This window comes from Arachis ipaensis, chromosome B10, assembly GCF_000816755.2.
Source record: "Arachis ipaensis cultivar K30076 chromosome B10, Araip1.1, whole genome shotgun sequence".
In the NCBI taxonomy this organism is placed as follows: Eukaryota; Viridiplantae; Streptophyta; class Magnoliopsida; order Fabales; family Fabaceae; genus Arachis; species Arachis ipaensis.
In genome coordinates, this window is record NC_029794.2 from 111,882,301 (window position 1) to 111,897,478 (window position 15,178).

Genomic DNA, 15,178 nt, shown 5'->3' on the forward strand with positions numbered 1-15,178 from the left:
CCTGCTGAGCCAATGAGCTAAGCTCCATCCAATCAGGCATGAAAGAAAGCGCTAATTCAAGAACGAAACCTCTCAATCAAAGCTTTTACCCTTTCTTGATCTTAGATTAATAACCCGTTGAAGCGTAGGAGCTCAATTAATTAGTGCAGGTGCTTGGTTATCGAATCAGCAGCTAAGGTACCAGACTGATTTAACTTGATGACCTGGTATGATCATGAACTAGAATGTTCTATTGAATGAGATATAGTCGTAGATATCCCAGTGCCTACTCTTCTATCTCCCATCGAATTTAGGATTAGGGTTCATCATCCAAAGGACTGATTTGATTTCTTTTAACGTACTTATCTTGTCAGCAACCCCAACGTACACGTAGGCATCATCCACCCAGGAAGTTAACGGAACATGTCACCCAACGTTAGCCAGCTCAGCGGACAAGATGACGGAAGGACTAACGTGGTCATGTCCGTCATCTTTCAAGGACGATTTTGATTAACTTTATCTTTCGGAGACTCATATGGAGATCGAGGTATCTTTCAGGGACGATTTTGAATATTAACTCTTATTTCCACATATATATTTGTTTCGGTGAATAAAAGTTTCACGTGAATTCAGTCAGTATATCAAAGTTTAGTATATGTAGAGTATGTGACAGGTTTAATAATCACCTCATATGGGGTACTTACAAGTTGCCCATAGAGTAGGTTTTTTTTTTTGTGTGTGTTAAAAGGAGGAGCTCAATACAATAAGTGGAGCGTAATTGCGTAAATAAATAACAACAAAAACAACAGATGAACGAAACAAACTACTCAAAGAGCACTAATTAATATTCTCTGTCATCTTTGGCATTGCCATCAACAACAGAAGGGATCCACACTTAACCACTCCTTATAGTTCATAAAAGACTGATGGAAAATATCGTCAATCCCTTTTCTTTTATTATGAAAAATCCTTCTATTCCTTTCTAGCCAAATGTTCCAGATAATCGCACAGAAACACACCATCTACTTCTTGTGCTTCTGCTTACTAGTTGATAGATAAATCCAACTTAGAAAATGTTCCTCTAGCGTCCTTGGGCACGACCATTGCCTTCCAACAAATGACAGCCATGCACACCAAACCCGCCAAGAAAAATCACAACCAAGAAACAAGTGGTGACCAAATTCAACATCTTGGTTACATAACACACATACAACATCTTCCTGTTTGACCACCCCAACTCGACTCAGCCTCTCCTTCATATTGACCCTTTCAGTCAAAACAAACCAGACAAACAATTCAACTCTTGGAGGAACTAGACCTTTCCAAACTGTCCTAGTAAAACTGTAATTCGCTATATCTTCCGGAATCATTTTCACCTGCAACACCTGCACAAAAGAGTTAGTAGAAAAAACTCTTTTTTTTTATCGAATTTCCATACAACTCTATCCTCTCTGTCATAAGCAAGTTTGACCAGTCCTAAAATTTCATGCAACTGGTTCACTAAGTCCAACTCCCATTGAAATAGCTCTCGCCTCTATTGGAGGTTCCATCTCCACTCTAACCCGTCCCAGAACCCACAATCCCCTATAACGGATCCTCTTTGGTTTGAAAATGAGAAGAGCCCCGAAAATTGATTTTTCAGAGAACTGCCACGCAGCCATACATCCTCCCAGAACCGAGTCCCTCTCCCATCACCAATCTCCATAGACAAGCCATTAATCATCTTCTGTCTTTTTTGTTGGTCCTTGAACTGTATATGACAGATATCCTTCCACGGCACTCCCCGAATAGGTAGTACCTGGGATGACAACATCACATTTGGGTTTAGATTGTTACAAGAGCAAACCACCTTCTTCCATAAGGGGCAATCCTCCTTCGCAAAACGCTACCACCACTTAAATACGAGGGCTGTGTTACGCACCATAGCATCCTCGACACCCAAACCACCATACTTTTTGGGAGCCTGCACAACCTCCCACCTGACCATTGCCATACTATTTCTACCATCCTCCTTACTCTATATAAATCTTCTCTGTAAGGAAATCAATCTCTCCATAACAGCCTTTGGCATTTTATATAAACTCAAATAATAGACAGGGAGGTTGTTCAATACAAATTTAATGAGTACAAACTTATCGGCTTTATTGAGGACCTTGGCTTTCCATATCCTCAGCTTCTCCTCCACTTTTTCTATAATGAGCTTCCAAGTCTTCACCAGCCTCGGGTTTGTACCTAGCGAGATCCCCAAGTATTTCACTGGAAGAGAGGCTACCTTATAGCCTAGCACTCTACACATACGCTGTACCCACTGATCATCACAATTAATAAGAATCAAGATAGATTTATCAAAATTAATACTCAGTTCCGCCATTAACTCAAAACACCAAAGGATCCTCCTGTAATTCTTAATGGTCTCTTCCTCAGGCGGGCAGAACAGAATAGTATCGTTCGCAAACTGAAGATGTGACAACTCAATGTGATCTCTACCCACCAATAACGGCGAGATGCGCCCATTTCTTATCGCCTCCCCAAACATCCTATGTAGAACATCAACGACAAGTACAAACAGAAAAAGGAGACAGTGGATCACCCTGTCGTAGACCTTTTTCCATCTTAAATGGCTTAGATGGCGAGCCATTTATCAGTACTGACATAGTACACGTACTTACACACTCCATAATTCAAGTTCTCCATCTTCGTCCAATGCCCATATTTTGCAACACAAAATCTATAAAGCTCCACTTGACTCTATCATATGCTTTCTGGAAGTCTAGCTTTATTAACACCGCTTCCTTCTTCCTCATTTTAATCCATTATATAGTTTTGCATGCGATAAGAGCCCCGTCATGAATCTTTCGCCCCTTGACAAAAGCACTCTGTGTCTCACCTACTAGCTGTGGCATTATTGCTCGCATCCTCCTAACCAACATTTTTGAAATGACTTTATACACACAACCTACCATGCTGATCGGCCTCAAGTCTTTGATTTCCTTTGCACCAGTAAACTTAGGGGCCAATTCCACTCAAGTGAGATTAGTATCTGCCGATAACTTGGAAGTCAGGAAGAAATCCAGCACCGCTGCCATAAATTCAGAGCCAATTTCAGTCCAACACCTCTTTATAAAGTTTATGTTGTACCCATCACTTCTTGGAGCCTTGGATGATTCACACTCCCACATTGCTTCTTTAACCTCCTCAAGAGCCGGTTGCACCTCTAGAGCCAAAGCATCCTCTTCCGAAATCATTTTGACCAAACCATCCCTGAACCCCACTAAAGGAGACTCTTCCTGATGATACAAGCTCTTATAAAAGTCCCTAATCGCAATCTTAATTCTAGTTTAATTCCTTATCAACCTTCCATTAATGAGAAGTGCATCGATCCTATTGTTCCTCCTTCCCACAGAAGCTAAGTTGTGAAAGTACCTCGTGTTCTTATTAATGTCCTTCGCATGTCTAGAGCACGACATCTGCTTCCAATGTAGTTCCTTCCTCACATACCATTTTTCATAGCAAACCACAAGTGCCCTTCTTATTGCCTCCACTGTTCCATCATAAACACCATCATCCACCATGTCATCAATTTTCTTAATCTCTTCCTTAAACTTCATGATTTTCTTGTCCATGTCACCAAAGTTATCTTTATGCCATTTTCCCAGAGAAACTGTCATAGCCTTCAATTTGTCTGTGAAATGCGCCTCACCCAGGCCTCTCCATTCCTTCTTAACTATCCTCAGAAAACCTTCATGTGTAAACCACGAGTCAAGACTTCTGAACGGCCTCAGCCCATCTCTCTGCCTCCTATCTTCCACTATAATAGGACAATGGTCAGACAAATCCCTTGGACCACCTCGTAGCTGAGTCTTTGGAAACTTCTCAAGCCATTCCAAGATAACCAGAACCCTATCAATACGGCTGCAGGATCGACCTCTAAACCATGTAAACTTACAGTCAGTAATCGACAAGTCCACTACACTCATGTCATGTATCCAATTCTTGAAGTCTTCGGTTGATAAAGATAAACTATCAGTGCCCCGTCTTTCTTCCACCTGTACAATCTCATTAAAGTCTCCCATGAAACAACAGGGAACCTGGCATAAACCAGCTATATAACTCAACTCTTCCCATACAACAAGCTTCTCGTCTCTGCCATGCGCACCATAAACCAGAATAAAAGCATAGTTAAAATTATACTTCAATAGCTCCCCTTCAACACATAACCATCTCTCCCCTTTGTAACTATTTCTTATTTTAAAGAAATCATCATCCCATATTAACAGCAACCCACCAGATGCACTGTTAGATTCAACATAGTCCCACCTTGCACAACTATTCCCCCAAATTGTTGGTATATCAAATTTAGTCACTAACTATCTTTTAGTCTCCACCAAATCTAACATGTTTAATTCAATCTAAATTTCCTCTTCAGGTGCTTAACCATCCTCATCTTTCCGTCACCTCTCAATCCCCTAATATTCCAAGAACTAAAAATCATTTCAATAAAATATTGCACATCTTTTTATGAATTTTGGGTATGCTCCGTCTTGCTTTAGCCTTCTATTTTGCCAGCCTTCTTTTCTGAGCAATTTTTTCATTCTGTTGTTGAAGGATAGCCATAATGTCGTCTTCCTCGTTATATAGCACTGCTCTTGACTCCCTTGCTAAATCCTAGGTTTTTATGTTTTCTAAATGCTGCTCCTCCGATGTTAAACCCTCATTGTCACTTCATCATCGTTGGCATGTGCTGGGTCCTCCAAGTTGTCCTTGTCTTCTTCATATCCATTTCCATTATTACTCACGGATAGGTTTCTGTCAATAGCTACTTCCGTACCCAGCCTAGACCTCCCAATGTATTCATTATCTGTACCATTGTATTCATAGGCATAAACATTAGCCCCTGCATCAGGAATTAACAATCTGCCTCCTGCTGCCTCTACGGCATGTGTCCCTCTTTGAGTTTCATTATGCCCACCAATCTATGCCAATACCGGTTCATCAAAAGGGGAGGAGGGTTCGACTTCTATCTGGCCCACATGCCCCGTCTTTGTAACCCACTACCCTGGCCAACTCGTCCTTGTTTTCCCCAGTTAACTCCTAATCTGTCCGCCCAATCACTGACCCCCAACTTGTGATCTGACCGATGCATGGCTTGTGAACCTGTCGTCGTCTGTCGTTCTTCACCAGAGCAGGATCTTGCTTTTCCAACCCTTGAGTCCTTGCCCCCTACCTCCCAAAGAATCCTAGGTGAAGAGGCCTCCGTGGCTGGTAAAGTGCAACCCTTCTGGAGAAACCTTCCCCGACCCGCGAGCTTCAAAGCCGATCCGGAGCAGACCCGACCCATGCACTCCAAGGCAGGCCCATGAAGGACATCCGCTTCTCCAACGTGATTAGGTGCTTTGAAGCATGGGCCTTCAAGTCCCAATATGTTATTCCAGCAACTATTTTCGTTGGTGGGCCTCCTTTTTAGTTCAAATACATTAACCCTTATTTTCCCCCAGCCCAGCCCATTAGAATTACAGCCATAATTTCAGGGATTAGTCAGCTCAGAATCCACTTTATTACTCACCTCATATCCCACAAAATCTTCCATGCCTTCAATTCCACCATTATTAGATTGATAAGTTACCAATTTCAAATGATTGTGGCTTAAATTTTCATAACTCCACTCATTCAAAATAGTTTCTGAATTTACCAATCTAGCCTCATCTTCATCCTCCTCACGCAGCACCTAGATAACCACTTCTGCTGCCTGATCTTCACTGCCTGTCGAATTTGTTGGCCTTGGCGACTTTATAGCTACATCATCACAGACCTTTGTAGATATGTTCCTCCGGTGTTCACAGCTTCCTTTGTCATCCCTCATCATTTCCACCTTACCATTCCCTCCATATGTTTCACATGCCACCTCTTTTACCAATACATAAAACCACTAGTGCCTATTGTGATATGGACCCATTCATTGATCACATCCATCATGCAGGTATCAATTTGTACACGGCCAACACTAAAGGAGATGCATGATTCTGTCACGTTATCGCAACCGACCACCTCACCCTATAAACTTCCTATTAAACTGAAAGTATCCACAGACCATGCATGTAATGGGACCCCAAAGCATTCTAACCACACCCTTCGGGTTTCACTTCTCTCCGATTCATCCCACCTCCATATACTATGGAACAACTGTAGTAGGCTATTCATTTTGAAGGTGTAAGCCTCTTCTGCATTCAAGAGACTGTCAAAAGGTTAACAGTACTTTATATGCACCCATTTTGTGCACCTGAATAACTTGAGAAAAATTCTTCGCAACCGATTCCTTCAGTGATATGAAATTAATAGCCTTCGTCGTTCTCCCAACTAGGCTTTTCTGCTGCCAGTCTAATTTTTCTTTCACCACCACCACTTCTACCTTCTTCGTCCACCCATTACCATGTGGATCTTGAACTGTTTTCTCATTCATCAAGTCTTTATTGGATGTAGCTGTGATTTTCTGGGTCTCTTCTCTTTCTTCTGGCGTTTGATGAACCATAGCAATTTGAGTGTCACCTCGTGGATAAATCCTGTTCGTGTCTTTCACTTCGGACATTCTCCTGTACTTAGCTTCCCCTATAAAGACAACCTTGCCTCTCAATCTCATATTGTTCATCTCAGCTATAGCCTTCAAGACCCCTCCTTTCGTAGTGTATTATATAAACGCAAAGATGTATATACCACTATTTTTTTATTTTCTCAATAGGTATATATCGTTTATGCGTCCAGTCCAACTAAACAACTGAAACAGTTCTCTCCTCGATATGTCTAATGGGAGGTTATCCATGAAAATTGAGAAGAACTCGTTCTCCAAACGTCAATACTCTTCTCGGTTCCAAACTCTAGGATCTTTAACTTGACCTATCTTTATGTTTGATGATCAGAGATAAATTTTAGTCTTGAGATATAAAATTTTAGTTCTTTCAATACTTTTAAAAAATGAAGACATAAGAGACTGAACTTTTTAAGAATGAAAACTGGAACTTTAATGATATTTTCTTTAATGATTAAGAACATAATATAGAGATTTAATTTAATTTTAGTCTTTTTATCTTTATCTTTCAATTTCTCTCTCAGTCTCAGGCTTAATTTCTCTTTCAAACACAGCCTAAAATAACAACTAACAAGGATAATCATAATATTTTTTTTTGGTGACTAAGGATAATCATAATATGAATAGGAGGTAGTGTATTGCTAATAGTCATGGTAAATCTTGTAAGTGAAAAATATGATTCAAATTTTCTCTCCGTCCTTTTTTCCCCTCTCATTCCCCTACTCTCTGCTGCCCTTTCTTCCTTTCTATCTTTTATTGTTTAAGACCCTGTCAATTTCCTCAGTTACAAATCTCTGTTTGATTTTTAATTGAAGATTTTTTTTGGGTATGAATTGAAGATTAAATAAATTTTTGAGAAAAGGACAAATTAGTCTCTGACCTTTTAACCCGAGGACATTTTCGTCCCTGAGCATTGGAAAATACATTTAAATCCCTGACATTCCTAAAAATCAGACCGATCAGTCCCTTCGTCCGTGAGCCACCGTCAGACCGGACGGAAAATGCTGACCTGGCTCCCCCTATGCTTACCTGGCTCAACGGCGTTCCAGCGTGGCACGTTAGTGGGATGGAGGATTTAAAAACAGGACACATAAGTCCCTGTCACTCAAAACGACGTCGTTTTGAGTGCTGCCCTAATACTAAAATTTGTTTGGGTCATTCCTTCATGGTGGTGGCTGGTGGTGAGGAGAAGACTTGTTTAGAGTTCAGTAATGGCTACGAAGGGGGCATCATCAACCTCAAGAAGAAGAGTTAGTGGAGTAAGAGAAGAAAATTCTGTTTCAAACTCAATTGCAGGTGGTGTTCATGCTGACCATCCAGACGACGCCATCGCCCCTAGGTGTTTTTGTGGAGTTTATGCAATAATGTATAAGTCGAGGACCAGAAGCAACCCTAACAGAATCTTCTTGGGTTGTCCATTCTACAAGGTTAGTTTAAAAATTCTTGCTTTGGTTTGATCTGAGATGGATGCGGGTAGTAGATGATGTTGGTGATTTTGACAGGGAAAGGAACCTCATTGCAAATTTTTTGTTTGGGTCGATGAGCATCTTGCCAGAATAGGAAGCAATTGTTGCATCTGTGACAGCAGAGATTTGGTTGAGAAACATGTTGAAGTTGTAGAAGAGGAAGAGGAAAACGAAGATGAACTGGATCATAGAATTGCTGTTTTGGAGGAGAAAATTATTGCTTTGGAGAAGAAGAAAAACCCATTAGCCTTATGGTTTTCTGTAATTATATTTGCTGTTGTTGTTGCCTTTTATGTAGCTAGTGCTTGAGAGATGAACTATAGCAATCATGATAGAGAATGGCATGTTGTAGGTTTATGTTGTGTATTGAAACATGCCATTTTAGCAAGTCATGGGTCCTGTAATCTAAATGGAACTCTAGTTATAATATTAGTATGTTAAACCTATGTTTTGAATATCTAAATAAACTTGGAAACATTAAGGAATTAGAGGCAGTAGTTGCATACATAATTTAGAAAGAGGATGTTATATTGCTAAACAAGTTTTTCATAGCCACTGTTTACTAAATCTTCCCAAAATGAAAAAGTCTCCTAAACTGAACAGTTTGATGAAGCTTAACATGTCAAAAGTAAGCCTCAAACACAAAATACAAGGCATAAGCCAAACTGCAAAATCAACATAACTAAAAGCTACACAGATCTTCACTTCTTAGGCACAATGGTAGGTGGATTAGGGATGAATTTGAACAATCTGGTTGTGGCCGGGCTTGCTGCCGCTAATGTCTCCTGGGTAGCTGATGCACTTGTTCCTGGTACGACTTGAGGTGGTTGTGGGCCAGTGGAGTTTGGCTGACTTTGAGGAGGTTGTGGAGTGGGGCATAGTGGAGCTGGTGGCCTGAATATCTTCTGCGGCCTCATCTTCGCTGGAGCTGCTTGAGTTTTTTGGGCCGCTGTAGATGGAAATTGGAGTGGAAGCCAAAATGGTGTCCTTCTGGTCACTGGTGCTGGCCTGACTTGGGGTGCTGCTGGTGTTGCTGCCACAGGGTTGGAAGGACCTGGGATGACACCACTTGAAACCTGTGTTGAGAGCTGGGTTGACAAGCATTGTAATTAGTCATACAAATTATACAAGGTAGTCACCCAATAATCAATCATGCACATTGAACATATTGTAACTTACATCAGGTGTGGATTGCTGAGTAGTTATGTTATGATCTTGAACAGATGGAGCATCCTGACTAGGTGGAGCATCCTGACCAAAATAGACAAGAAATCAACCAGATTACTCCTAAACATATAAAATAGAACTAGTAAATAAACATTCAAGTAAGCACATAAACTCCTATCATAGTTAAGAAATCAAACAGATTACTCCTAAAGCAAATTACTTACACTATCATTTGGAGCTGATTATGACAGTGGGATGACTGCCAATGACTGAGATGTGGAACCTTTCTTGGGCTTCTTTGTCTTAGGTTTCCAATTGGGATCAGATGGAGCGCCCTTGCATGTCTTGTAGTTATGTCCCGTTGAACCACACTTACTACAAGTGACTTTGAATGACCTATTCAACTTATCTCCCTGTTGCATCATTGGCTCAGCTGGATCCTTCTGTCTATTATGCACTTTTGGCCTACCAATTTGTCTCTTTATGATAGGAGGATTCGGCCTAGAATACTCAGTCCTTGTCCAGAACTCCTCACTTGGCACTGGCTGAATACAATGAGCATATGTCTTGTGTATTGACTCCATGTATAACCATGGATGCACATAATCCTCTGGATGATCATGCCTCTTCCTTATGGCTGCTATGGCATGGATACATGGCATGCCTAACACAGAAGACAACTCCTCACTCTTGAACCCCTGCTTGCATGCCTCTAACCCTATATACAGCTTATCAAACACAGGAGAGGCTTGAGGAATTGGAGTTACACACACCTCTGCCCTGGAGCCAGGGTTGCTTCTTAGAATTTCAAACAAGTAATCCCTCACATTATTGTACTGCTCCCTCTCATTGCCCATTATCTTCTCCCTTGCTTCCTTAACTGCTCTATAGACCATTTTTGGATGTGCAGTGAGTGAGAACTCCTCTCTCAGAAAGTCAATTGCTTCATTTGTTCTCATGTGAGGCTGTGAACTCATTCTCTTCTCCACCTTCTTACTAATCCAATATTGATCAACAGCGTTACTTCCTAGGTCCCTTGCACATGTGTGATCGTTTTTGTAAGTCTTCACCTGGTAGCATTGCAGTGATTTATTGTATGATAAATGAACTAACCACGGGCAGTCATCATCCATGCATCCCACCCTAACTCTCTCCCTATCATTTTTAATCCACCTAAGCTCTCTACCCTCAGAAATGAAAGAGTCTTTCACAACTTCTTTAAATCTCTCTATGGTTGCAAACCTTGTCCCTAACTCAAACCTGTCCTATCCAAAAGCATAATTATCATCAAATTCAGGAAATGTGTGCTTGCTGGACTCATCATCAGTGGAGTTAGGAGTGTGTAAATCCTCAGAATGGTAATCATATATGGGGTCATCATCATCATCACCTGGGACTGCACTGACATAGAACCTCACAGTTGGACCTCTGTTGGGCTATTGATCATTGGGCCCAGAATTGGCCTGCTGTTGTATATTGGGCTCACTACTGGCCTGCTGCCTTCTATTCACCTCAGATGTCCCCATTCCACTACTTTCTCTCTTCTTTAACCAACTTCTCCTATTCCTATTCACACCTGTCTTCTTTGCAGCTGGCTTCTTGGCACATGGCTTCTTTGGAGACACAATTTTTTCCTTTCCCTTACTCTCTTCCTCTTGCGTGCTCTGTCCTCAGCACTATTATCACCATCATCACTGCCACTTTCATATCCGGGTGGTGGCGGTTTATATGGCTCATCCTCCGTACTCTCATATCCATCATCTGAAGATGAACTCTGAATCTCTTCTAACACAGGACTCTTGCCTTTGTTTCCACCATCCTCCACAATCTCAGGCTCATCAATAGGGTGGTCAAAGTACAGGTAAAACTCATTCGTCTTTGTATTCTTCATTTTGTTCTCTCGCATGGCATTGATCCCTGCATCCCCTGTCAAACTGTGCAGCCCCGACTCAACATCTTCACTCAATGGATCATACCAATAAACTGCCCTATACGACTGGTACCCCAAGCCTTTAAAAAGTGTGATCAAATCCCCAAAATTCACAAAATCCAGGTCCATTTCGGGGAATTTCTCTACCTTTCCATTCTGATAAACAAGGGAACCATTACTGTTTCTAACAAAACTACCTCCATGGTGGAAAACTGGCACCACAAACACATCTACCATCTGGAGAAAAAAATAAGAACAGAAATCAACGATCAACTACCTCTACACTCATACATCAATCTCCTACAAAAAATAGAAATAGAAAACAACCAAGAACTTTCCTTTGCCCTAACATTGAATCAAATTCACTGTTACAACGCACATACAATTTTTACCATTGCTATCACCATGCACGAACAACAGTTCATACTTTCATTACTATTGAACTACACAATTGACTCAATAAGCAATGGAACTGATTCTTACCTTCAGTGACGAAGACGGCAAATCAGACTGGATTCACACCTAATGCATGTCGGAACCTTCTCAGTCTGAATGGTGGTTTTTTTTGGAGGGAGAAACAGAGCAATTCCTGTGTTTGATCTTTGGTCTTCTTTAGGGTTTTATGTAATTCTGTCAAAGGGTTGTGGGTGTAATAAAGATTGTACACAAGGAAAGTGACGAGACTGTATATAAGGGGCAGCACTCAAAACGACGTCTTTTTGAGTGACAGGGACTTATGTGTCCTGTTTTCAAATCCTCCATCCCACTAACGTGCCACGCTGGAACGCCGTTGAGCCAGGTAAGCATAGGGGGAGCCAGGTCAGCATTTTCCGTCCGGTCTGACGGTGGCTCACGGACGAAGGGACTGATCGGTCTGATTTTTAGGAACGTCAGGGATTTAAATGTATTTTCCAATGCTCATGGACGAAAATGTCCTCGGGTTAAAAGGTCAGGAACTAATTTGTCATTTTCTCTAAATTTTTACAGGTGTTAAATAACTCTTTTTTTTTGTCAATAGGTGTTAACGTTTTTATTTTTTGGACGGGAAGAGGTGTTAACTGTTAACCTTCTTAGTTAAAGTTTTTACAGAGCGGTTAACTTTATCGTTAGTGGGCGGTGAAGGTCCAGTGGTCTAAAAATTCAATTGGGCCTGTCCATGGTGGTTTGAATTTACCTGCTTTCATTTACATTCAACTGGCAAACCCAATCGTTGTCCTAAAAAAATGATGTTAAACCCAACCAAAAACAAAAAGTAATGTTTTTTTTTATCACCCATGAAATATATAAATTTCCTTTACCCGAAAAAAAAAAAAAGAAATATATAGACACCAGTAAAAGAATTGCTATATTAGTTAATTTCTGTCGACAAGTGAATATCATTATCTTATTAAAGAAGTATTATGATTTCCAAAAAGAATTTATAAATATAATTCACAAATTTGTATTTTATTTAAGTTGTTAATGGAGTCCTTTCAACGGTCTTTTCAACAATACCGAAAACAACCCAGGGCAGGCAGCAAGCAAATCAAGCGAGAATGTGTTCCTAACCAGGATTTATCTTGCCCGTGTCAAAACTCAATCAAAGGTGATTCATCTATATTAGATAAAATTCACGTAAACATATCTTCGAGGAAGGTTGATAATTAAGAAATGTTAGATAACAATTTAATTAAGGAAAAGTATATGAAATAAAATGTGATCAGCCAAAAATTAAACAAAATCGTTTAATTAAAATCATTTTTTGAATAATATGTTTGAAAACTGCTCTTGAGATCACGGAGCACAAACCAAAACTCGATTTTTTATGGAACCCAAATACATTTTGACTGATTTTTGGCTGATATACTTTTGGTTCCCTAGTTGTTCTCTTTAATTAAATATGTTAATTATTTTATAATTCTCAACTAACAACTTAACATTAAAATAATTATATGTGAATTTTTATCATTAAATATATCTTGCTCGAATTTGAAGAAGTTGAGCTTTATAAGACCGACAGAGCAATTAAAACAAACTATGACTTGCAAGTCGATTCGGATCGCTAATAAAAATAAGCAAATCGAGTCAATAAAATCATAACCCATTTAGAAGCGGATCAATTTATCTTGGTTCGTATAACTTGTGAACTAAATAAATTTAGATGAAACAGACACAAGTTGACTCGTCTGACACTTTTTTTTTTTCGTTTTACATATGTAAAGTCTCTTTTAGTATAAAAATTTTATTATTAACTAATTTTTTAGATTTTAGATGATTTATTGTAAAAATATCTGAATGTATGAATATATTTTTTTTGATTTGTATGGATATTAAGTAAATTTTTTTTAAATCATGAAGTAATTATAAAATAAAAAAAGTCAAACAAATCGATTCGTCCGAATTAACGAATTAGAATTGAGTCAGGTTAGCATTTTCTTTACTTGTAGAATAACGTAATTAAATTTGCAGAAATTATTTTAATATGAGCTAATAAGTATAATACATGTTTATGGAACATATAGGTGTTTATTGTAATTGTGGTAACTGCATTTTGTAAGGGCGAAAGTAAAAATTTCGCAGAGGGAGAAAATACCTATGCTAGCCTCGCGTTTAGCATGCAGGTGTGGGTGGTAGGTGAGAAATAGTTGTAGTAAAACAAGAATTTGCATTGGAATGACACTATAAGAAAGTTGTCGAACACCGTCGAATTTACCGACAGAATTACCAAAAAATTGCCAGTAATATATTTATCGGCTTTATTGGCGGGCTAAATCATACGGTAAAAACCTCCTGCTAATTACCAGTAGATTTAGCGGTGGATATGAACTTTTAATTGGCGAAATTCTAGAGCTTGTGAGCGTAAAAAATTTTTTGACAGTAATTTTGGCACTACAAATTTGGGTTTCGCGCGGTAAGAACTACCGATGGTAAATTTAAATTTTATTTTATTTTTTTTAATTTTTGAATTACTATACATAATACCTGTTAGAACTTGATATATCATCATCAATATGACAAGAATTAATTTTCAAATATCAATTAATGTAAATCTAATAGTATTTTTAAGTAAACATAAACAACTATAATCTGAAATAACAAATATACATTGGAAAAAGTCAAACAGAGAAACTACTAATACTGTTAAACAAAGTAAAACATAACGCTAAACGTTACGGGTCTTGATAGTCATCGTCGTCATCTTCCCTTAGGTCCTGCTGAGGCGGCGATCTAGGTGGTGGTGTCAGTGCCTGTCTTGGTTTATGTGTCTGTCTTGGCTCCTGTGCAGAGAACAAGGAGCCACCTCCAATAGCGCTGCTGCCACCAGCACGCATCTTACACTGCCATCTGTTGCCACATCTGCTAAATCTGCTCCAGCTCCTGGTTGAGCTCCTGCCTTAGGGACTGTCTCTGCATCGCAAGCATGACTTGTTGCCATGCGTGTAAGGAGCTCGTTATACTTCTGCTTTATGAGATGCAGCTGGTGACCCCAATCCTAAAGGCTTTGGCTAAGACTGTGAACATATTCCTGCAAATCGATGTCTTCAAGATCGGCAGAGATGGTGGCTGAGGTGGACGAAGCCCTTAAGATAGAGATGCGGAGGTTGCTGACGAAGAATGACCTCATTTTGTAGACACGATTTTTATACGGCTCGGATGCGGTCTCGCGCCACACCGTATCAAGATTAATGACGGAAGAAAAGTAGTTGTTACTGTCCTCCCACTCTGCTGAGATTGTTGGGTTGCGACCTCCAAGTTCTGTGTGTAGGATTCCTACATATTATATGCAAAAGTTATTAAGACGACAATTAATTGAAAATAAATATATGTTATGAAATAAACCACAACATTTATTCACATAATAATCCGCAGACTGCTGATCGACAAATCTCTCTTTGTTCTCTTTCAAAGTGTGAGTATGCTTAAAGGCCACTGCCACTGTCGCCTTATGATCTAACGATTTAGACTGCACATATCGAAACAATAGATTAAATCAAGTGATAATTAATTGGAAAATCAAAGTTAAAACAAACTTAACATCCTAAAACAACTTGCATACTAGCTTGGTCTTTGTTTTCA

The 15,178-nt window shown here is 39.6% G+C and overlaps 1 protein-coding gene across 1 annotated transcript; it reads right to left on the reverse strand.

Moving 5' to 3' along the window:
• On the reverse strand, positions 1,997-2,617 carry LOC107620903. Its single transcript, XM_016322994.1, has one exon. It carries the CDS (start codon positions 2,615-2,617, stop codon positions 1,997-1,999), a length of 621 nt encoding a protein of 206 aa, XP_016178480.1.